Here is a 9,089-nt window from a genome sequence, read left to right on the forward strand (position 1 = left end):
GAGCAATACGTGCGCTACGCAATGACGACATGAGTAAGCCACTTCCTGTGGTAGGCGTGGTCTCATGTCAGGAAGAAACCCGGAAGTCATTGAGGCTCAGGTACCGGCCCCGGTGTGACACCGAGCGGCTTTGTGCACTGAGCCCCTGAGAGGTTTCGGTAACACTCGCCTGTCGGTACCTGGGGCATTGAGGGACTGTTATAGGGTTATACACCACGGATGGTGGGGGGGTAAATACCGCTGTGTTTACGGAATTGAATATTGTATGTAATCAGTGAAGTAACTCCCCAGAAATATCCCCACATTATACACCGTCTCACTAATTAAACTATACATTCCACAGGGCTGCTGGCTGATTTATCTATGCTTAATACAGGGCTGCTGGCTAATTTAACTATACATGATGCAGGGGCCCTTCACTGATTTAACTATACGTTGTACAGGGGCCGGCTTACTCATTTAACTATACACTGTACAGGGCCGTCTCAGCCCTCATTGTTTTGCTCATTGAAGTCATTAGATGTAATGCAGTCAGTAACACCTTTCGTATAACTTTTTCAGATGCTTTCCCCACATTGATCTGGTGCAGACAGAGATATTCCTGCAGGGGCCGGCCCCGGAGAGGTGTGTATTAACCATAATTATTACTAACCATTGTTCAGACCCAAGCTCCCGGGACCCGGGCCCTTTCCTCCTTTTGTAGCAGTTATAGTGAGTGATTTTAAATGTATCCTACCGCCTCTGATTGTAAAACTCTACAGAATCTGCTATATAAAGAAAATGTAATAACATTATCATAATATCCTGTTTCTAGCTTCACGTTGAAGTCTGCGATGTGTCTGATGATCCCGCTCTGACCCCTCGGTGCCACGGAATATGCTTTTTATTTCCAGCCGTAAGCAGTCTTAAGTGTAAACGTTTTTGTTTTTTTTTGTGGGTTTGTTTGGGAGCGTTTCATGGCCGATTCACCCCCCCCCCCCGAGCCGGAGGCCGGATCCCCATCTATCAGTAATGCTCTGTAATTACTACAGCGCACGCGGAGAGCCTGTTCTGATGCTCCTGATCCCTGCTCTGTTTTTAGGTTACTCTTGGTCCGGACGCTCATTATGAATCGAGTGATTGCTCCGGGAAGCTCGAGCTCACACAGAAGACGCCTGACTCTGGGGATTATCGTTCTGCTTCTGGTCGATGTCATCTGGGTGGCATCCTCTGAGCTGACGTCGGTGAGTAAAGCGAGCGGGAATGTGTCCTGCGGCAAGCGGCCGGCTGCTTCTCACCATTCCTTTTGTGTTTTTGCTTTTAACATTCTGGAGCCAGCAGCTGAACCGGAACCGTTTGGGAAAAGGTTTAGTCAGAAACGTCTGAAGCGTCTCCATAATCACGAGAACTGAATGAATTTTTATTAAATGTTATTTCCCTGCATAGATCATTATCAACAAAATTGTCAAAAGTCTTTTAATTGTCATATTTGGTTCATATAGAATTGTAGATTAAAGATGCGGAGTGTCAGGCCTGGTGTCTCCCTCTGAAGGCTTCGGCACTGATGAGTTTTTATCTGCCTCTCCTGTCTGCCACACATGATTATTCCTCCCCACAAAGCTATTTTGTGCTTGTCATGCTAAGTTGGTCACAGGCTTTGTAGTGAATGGGATAAGGAGAAAAGAGATCGCTTATCAGTTACCTGTCCTACACTTAACACGAGTTACGTTGTACAGGTACACAGTTATAAAGTTGTAGAGGTACACAGTTATAAAGTTGTACAGGTACACAGTTATAAAGTTGTAGAGGTACACAGTTATAAAGTTGTACAGGTACACAGTTATAAAGTTGTAGAGGTACACAGTTATAAAGTTGTAGAGGTACACAGTTATAAAGTTGTAGAGGTACACAGTTATAAAGTTGTACAGGTACACAGTTATAAAGTTGTAGAGGTACACAGTTATAAAGTTGTAGAGGTACACAGTTATAAAGTTGTAGAGGTACTAGTACAGAATACTCAGACCTCGGCTTTCTTGCAGTAAAATAGCAAATAAATAGATATAGAGACCAGGATTCAATTCGCTTAAAAGCCGGTTTACAGATCACGATGGGTTTGTTTCAGAAGCCGTTGGCCGGTAAGTTCTCGCTCGATCATTCGCCGTCGCCCTGCTCTTTCTTATCCTTATCCTTGGTTTATTGTCTCTTTCAGTATATATTTCAGGAATACAACAAACCCTTCTTTAGCACCTTCGCAAAAACATCAATGTTTGTCCTGTATCTGCTGGGCTTCATCGTGTGGCGTCCATGGAGGCAGCAGTGTACCAAACGCCTGCGCGGGAGACGTCCTGCTTTTGTGAGTTTGACTCCGTGTTTAGCTGGCTGGTTAGTGACGGTTCTACTTGGTTAGCTAATCCTTGTTTCTCAAATGACTTAGTTTACAGATGCTGAAGCTTATTTCACGGCGTGCACTACAGACCATTCACTCGCCAACGCGCTGGTAAGAGCTCCGTCCGCTCGGGGCCCTGTGTCCTATTCATACAGTGTCCTGGGCCACCGACCCCCTAACGGCATCGTCTGCTCTTCCTTTGTGATTTCAAACGTATATCTCCCTCTGTGACTCTCTTACTGTTCATATCGTATGCTGTCTGGGGGTCTCATGTTGTCCTCTGGTTTCTGTTCATGCAGAGCGAACCCCTCTACGTTCCTGTTAAGTTCCATGATTTGCACACTGAGAAAGTTGTGAATCTGAACAATGAAACAGACAAAAGTAAGGAACTGTAGAAGTTTAACGGTTATTACCAGTTATCATTATGGATAGTTCAGTTCTTCACATAATTACAGTTCTATCCCATGCTTGTCGAAGGAACGTTTCAGCTGGTTTGTTTTAAATAAGAATATTCTCTGCATCGTATGACTAGACAAATAGAAAAAAGTATCGTATGACTAATGAAAAGGTTTGGGTCTTCATGTACCTTTAAGAGACGTTTCCCTTTCATGGGATAGAGGAGCTGATGCCACTTCTGCTGTTTATTAAAACGTTTTGTTTTTTTCCAGCCTCCAAAAAGCCGCGGGTTAGATTTAGCAATCTAATGGAGGTCCGGCAGCTTCCTTCCAGTCAGGCTGTGGAAGCCAAGTTATCGCGCATGCCTCATGGTCCTGTTCGGGATACCGAGTCTATGCTGAGATCAGTCAGTAAGCTGTCGGTCTGCCAGGTGGCGAAGATCAGCTTCTTTTTCTGCTTTGTGGTGAGTGTCATTTATTTCTTAAGCATGTGGGTATAGGGGGTCCTCTCTGCCCCACACTGGCTGCGCCCCGTTAATAGGATCCTTTACCCACAGTTGGAATTCTTCTATTGATTTCTTTTGTTTTCTTTTTGTTTTGTTTTTTCAGTGGTTCTTGGCAAATTACTCTTACCAAGAGGCGCTTTCTGACACACAGGTTGCGATAGTTAACATCATTTCCTCCACATCCGGTAACTATTTACAGCGACACAACTCATGGATGGTCCTGCTCTTCATCATCCAAAAATGTGGGGAAAAGGGAATACAATTTGATTTTCAATTAAATATATTCCCTTTGAAGCGGACATGGATCATAGGGGTGCTTTGATCAGGTTATACGTTGCTATCCGTTTGGGGGGTTATGTTTGGTGGGTGCATGTTTGTAATATATGCTGGTATTAGAGCAAAGGGCTGAGCTTGGTCAGGGTAGGCACCAATACCAGAGTGGGGGATGGATTGGTGAAGAATGTGCCTGTATCGGGGCAGGGGGCATGTACTGGGGCATGGGATGGAGCTTGGTCAGTGCACCCACCAGAATCAGAGCGGAAGGGTTGATTGAGAAGGGCGTGCACGGAATCAGAGCAGAGGGGCCAGTTTTGTTGTTTTGAAGTGCCTCTAAAGATTAAATTACAGCAAGTTTCCATATTTAATTTTTTTTTCTACAAAATCGGGGCGTTTGGGGCATTTTCTCTGTTTACTCCTCTTTATGTATGGTGGTTCTTCCACTGTTTTCTAACTTTTTCAGGTTTATTTACCTTGATCTTGTCCTCTGTGTTCCCGAGTAGCAGCGGCGACCGATTCACTCTGTCCAAGTTACTGGCTGTTGTTCTGAGGTGGGAGCTGGAGTTTAAAATGCTTTTATTTATTACCGCTCAGCTGTTTGTTTGAAATATTCAATACATCGCAGCATTTTAAATAGGTCTTCCAGGCTTTTTATGCTGATGATGACGACAATGATGATGATGACGCTATTCTGTATGTTTGGCTCATTATAGTTTGCGTCGTAAAATTATATTTCACCCGCTACATATTTTAACCAATTCCCCTTGTTTGCAGCATTGGCGGCGTGGTCCTTGTTAGTTTGTCGGGATCCGAGAAATCTGCTGGAAAAGATACTATTGGTAATCCTTCAGCAACCGTGCGTTTCCTGTTGGGGTCTGGGCCATGGAGAGGTGGGCTCAGGGGTAGGGTCAGGCTTCAGGTCTAGGTACAGAAATAAGATGTGGGAATTCAGTTACAGTAAATTTCTACCACCATCTTGAATGTTTGGCGGTCAGTGTAGGACAAGTGGGTTATATCCTCGGTATCAATAGAGTCAGGACAAGAGAGAGATACCAAGATACCATTTCTGCTCCTGGCTGGGGTTTTAACCCCTGACCGCTCACAAGACTCTCACTGGGACAGGTTGGGTCCTATGGACTCAGAAAGTAGAGTTTTATTCTCTATTTCTCCTTTAGTCAAAGTTAGTCCTCTAGAAAGCAAAACCCTGATGTGTCGCTCTTCAACAAGCTGCCCTGGACCCCTTTCCCATCCTTGGCATCCTACCTGATCAACCGGGTAAAGGTTTGGTTGCTGCTTCTGTCGGACGCGCCTTCTGCTCCCTGCATTCAAAGGTCTTTCGATAGATAATCAGAGGATAGGGTGTTCCAGACGTGGGTCTGACGGCAAACACATTAGGCCACTGGAAGCCATGTCAGAGGCGTTGATCAAGTGTCCATTCTCAAGTTACCCGGTCTTAGTTCCCATGCTTCTTCAGACGTGGCCCTCGTATGCCTCAGGGATTTTTTCAGCATTAACTCTGTTTCTCGTAGACAGCGCTGGAAGAGCTCATTTTTGCCCTTATTTTTCCGTTCTTCTGGGCTTTGCTGTGTTTTCGTGATGGGGGGGGGGGGGGGCCTAAGACTCCAGGCCTAAGAGAAAAGGTTTTATTAGTGAGAAATAATGATGGTGGTCCCCCCAGCTCCAGTACTTAAGCCTGGGTTTGTCTCTCTCAGGTTGCCTCTGGTCACTGGTCGGCGCGATGCTTTACGCTGTCTACATAGTCATGATAAAGCGTAAAGTTGACCGGGAGGATAAGCTGGATATACCCATGTTTTTTGGTGAGTAGTGTGTGGATTTTAAGCTGGTGATTGCCGAATTTGATGGCGCTATATAAAACAATTAATAATAATAATAATGTTAATCCTGGAGTTTGTGAGAAGAAATGTCTTAATACGCGGCACGTAACTGTAACCAGCCCTGGGTCCATCCCGCGGGGTCCATCCTACCCCGACTTCCAAAATCTCCCTGTGATGGAAGCGGGAGGAATGAAGGTGAAGCCATTACATTGCGTGTATTTATGAAGCCCCCGTAGATGCTGTAGAATCAATAACATTTACACTTATATACGTGACATCGTCTTCCCAAAACATTGCGTGGAAATTTCTCATTACACCAGCTTCTTATATCCGTATACATTGCGCTATATAATGGTAGCGATAATCACCGTGTGACGGGAGCTTCACATGTCTTTAGGTTTCAGGTATGTTTAAGCGTGGACCTCTGACGTGTCCTGCATGAGAGGAGTGTTTCGAGGCCAGTACCCTGGGTGGGTTTGGGTTGTCGTAGAGGGTTCTGTTTGGAATACTGACGTGGTGCTGAATTAAACCAGAGTATCCCTTTTTCCGGAAATAGTCCGTCGCAGTTCTATATATTTATCACTCTGTCTATAGATGATGTACATGAAATGAGTGCACTTGGGACGCAGTGATTTGGCTTCTAACACGTCTCCGTCTCCCAGGATTCGTGGGACTCTTTAACCTCTTGCTTCTGTGGCCGGGCTTTTTCCTTCTGCACTACACGGGCTTTGAAGCCTTCGAGTTCCCCAGTAAGCTGGTATGGATGTACCTGGTGATTAACGGGCTCGTGGGGACCGTTCTCTCAGAGTTCCTCTGGTTATGGTGAGTAGCTGAGACCTGACGTGACCGCGGTGTTATTGTCTACGGAGTGCTGAAAGCTTAGCACAATTCACCAGTAGCTGCTGCTGCCCTGTCTGTTCACTCCTCTGAGGTCTGTGGCAGAACTGGCATTTTCTAATTACTTTTGTGTGCTGAAGTTCTCCCGTTCCCCTCCAGCACCCTGATCAAAACTGCCTGAACCAACCAGAAACTCAGCAATAGGGAAGAGGTAACTTAACGGGGAGGAATAATGTCTCACCGATACTTTAAGGTATTCTGGCTATTGCTGTCCCTTGAGATCAGTGACACGCCTCTGGGCCACATACCAGTATCTTGGTCAGAATAGCTCTTGTTGCCACTGCTAATGGAGGGAATGCCCCGCGGATCTCAGCCGCGCCCCCATTGCTTTCTAAAGCACACAAAAGGGTAGATAACGTATTGTGTGAGCGAGAAGTGGCGCAGTACTGGTTGTGAGCACCGAGTGGTGCCAGACCACCACGAATTTCCAGCCATATGAAGCAAACTGTTTGGTACAGGGCACATTTTAGGCACTTCGTGCATTGACTGTGGCTTAAGTACCATATTTGCTCGATTATAAGACGACCCTGATTATAAGACGACCCCCCAAAATCTGAATATTAACTTAGGAAAAAAAGAAAAAGCCTGAATATAAGACGACCCTAAAGGAAAAAAGTTTTACCAGTAAATGTTAATTCATGTAAACTATTTTTTTTAAATAAAAGCTATGATTGAGAAAAATATTTTTTTTGTTTTTATTTCCTTGTATTTTCCAACCTGTCCCCCAGTTTCGCACATCTGCCCCCAGGCTTGCCACACCAATATGGCACTGTGGCCCATGATATGCCTTTTAACCCTCTATATGCCACTGTGCCCCATGGTATGCCTTTTGATCCCCTATGTGCCACTCTGCCTCCAGAAATGCCTTATACCCCTATATCCCATTCTGGCATTTAGGGGGTTAAAATGCATATTGTGGGGCAGAGTGGCATATAGGGAGGTATAAGGCATTCCAGGAGGCAGAGTGGCATTAAGGGAGTTAAAAGGCATTGTATAGAGCACTCTGCCTCCAGAAATGCCTTATACCCCTATATGCCACTCTGGCATTTAGGGGGTTAAAAGGCATATTATGGGGCAGAGTGGCATATAGGGAGGTATAAGGCATTTCAGGAGGCAGAGTGCTCTATTAAATGCCCCCTTAACGCCACTCTGCCTCCTGAAATGCCTTATACCTCCCTATATGCCACTCTGCCCCATAATATGCCTTTTAACCCCCTAAGTGCCAGAGTGGCATATAGGGGTATAAGGCATTCCAGAAATGCCCTATGCCCCCATTTAACACACACACACTTACCGGTGCTTCCAATTTCCTGCTGTATAGCCGGGGCAGCGGGTTGACGTCTCCTTCCGCTGCAGCCGGAAGGAGGCGGAGTTGGCAGCGGGGGTTTGTCTGCGGTGCGGGGAACTCTGATCTCTGACAGTCGGGGAAGGTATCCGCGACGGACGCAGACAACCCCCGCTGCTAGCCACACCTCCTTCCGGCTGCAGCGGACGTTGTCTATGCGGATCGCGTAGACGTCAACCCGCTGCCCCGGCAATACAGCAGGAAGCACCGGTAAGTGGGGGGGGGGACAGGAGGATCCAGGTCCCCTGCAGCGGTGCGGGGGATCTGGATCTTAGTCTCCTAATCAGACTCTATTTGAGGTCTGATTAGAAGACGACCCCGATTAGAAGACGAGGGGTATTTTTCAGAGCATTTGCTCTGAAAAAAACCTCGTCTTATAATCGAGCAAATACGGTATTTTCCTTAATGATTTCTCTTCATGTCTTCCAGTGCTCCTGGACTCTCTCAAATTCACCCATTTGGTTGTTTTGCTAGATTTAGGCTGTCCGTGTAATCTTTTCTTTCCAGGGGATGCTTCCTGACCTCCTCTCTCATCGGGACGCTGGCCCTGAGCCTAACAATCCCTCTGTCCATCATTGCTGACATGTGCATGCAGAAGGTAAATCATGATGAGAGCAGCGCTGTGTCCTAACCGCTTTTCTGCTTAAATTAGTACGTTTTCTTTTCTTGTTTTTCCCAAAACTTACATTCTGTGAACACATCTTTAATTGCGGTGTAGCCCATATTGTTGCAATTTATTGCCGACCATTTGCTGTTTTTAACAGCTTCCTTATGTAAATTGGCTGGGATTTTATGGCCGTTCAGTCGAGCTTTCTGCATCCCAGCAAAGGCGCGGAATAACAACACTGACATAAGCAAATCACGCAGGGAAGGGATTTTATCTGTGATCATCCGCTGAGATTCGTGTCCCCTGGGGATGAATTGGTTGTGTTTGCTGATACAGATGCGACATGACGAGAGCTTTTATCTGGGTCCGCCGCTTAGCTCTAGGTAGGGGAGGCATCTCTGCCACGAGTGAAGGTCGGGACCGAAGCCTCGACACAGAAAATAGTTATGTTTTTAATGAATCATTTCTTGATGTCATCCCTAGGTATTGCTGTATTTCTTTATTTTTATTGTCTCTGCTAGGTCCGCTTCTCTTGGGTGTTTTTTGCTGGGGCTGTCCCTGTCTTTGTATCATTCTTTGTTGTAACTCTCCTGTGCCATTACAATAACTGGGATCCCGTCATGGTGGGGATACGAAGGATTTTTGCCTTCATTTGCCGAAAGCATCGGATTTCAAGGTAAATTCCAGGAGAAATGTATTTTCTTCTCTGGTGCGCGCTGCCCAAGCCCATAAATGCCACTCTTTCTCTACTGCTTTTAGGAGCGAAGACACGGAGCAGAGTGAGAGTTTGATACCCTTGAGCAGCGTCTCCGAGGAGGGAGGATCGAGCCAATAGTGCAGGTACAGAAACCCTTACTGTGAGC

The 9,089-nt window shown here is 46.0% G+C and overlaps 1 protein-coding gene across 1 annotated transcript; it reads left to right on the forward strand.

Annotated features, from left to right (window-relative positions):
• Positions 1 to 1,094: 1,094 nt before the first annotated feature.
• On the forward strand, positions 1,095 to 9,061 carry LOC149272577 (solute carrier family 35 member F5-like). Its single transcript, XM_089506937.1, has 13 exons — positions 1,095 to 1,223; positions 2,189 to 2,332; positions 2,414 to 2,476; positions 2,665 to 2,746; positions 3,034 to 3,224; positions 3,370 to 3,451; positions 4,006 to 4,093; positions 4,317 to 4,381; positions 5,255 to 5,359; positions 6,040 to 6,199; positions 8,127 to 8,217; positions 8,748 to 8,902; positions 8,986 to 9,061. The coding sequence occupies exons 1-13, from the start codon at positions 1,107 to 1,109 to the stop codon at positions 9,059 to 9,061; spliced, it is 1,419 nt and encodes a 472-aa protein (XP_089363063.1). The 5' UTR covers positions 1,095 to 1,106.
• The last annotated feature ends 28 nt before the right edge of the window (positions 9,062 to 9,089 follow it).

This window comes from Sceloporus occidentalis, unplaced genomic scaffold (genome assembly GCF_023333645.1).
Source record: "Sceloporus occidentalis isolate IW3139 unplaced genomic scaffold, rSceOcc1.0.p SCAF_439, whole genome shotgun sequence".
NCBI classification, from domain to species: Eukaryota; Metazoa; Chordata; class Lepidosauria; order Squamata; family Phrynosomatidae; genus Sceloporus; species Sceloporus occidentalis.

Coding starts and splice junctions, on each gene's coding strand:
- LOC149272577 (XM_089506937.1), top strand. CDS start 1,107: ATGAATCGAGTGATTGCTCCGGGAAGCTCGAGCTCACACAGAAGACGC. Junction 3,452..4,005: donor CATCATTTCCTCCACATCCG/GTAACTATTTAC, acceptor TAACTTTTTCAG/GTTTATTTACCTTGATCTTG. Junction 4,382..5,254: donor TGCTGGAAAAGATACTATTG/GTAATCCTTCAG, acceptor TGTCTCTCTCAG/GTTGCCTCTGGTCACTGGTC.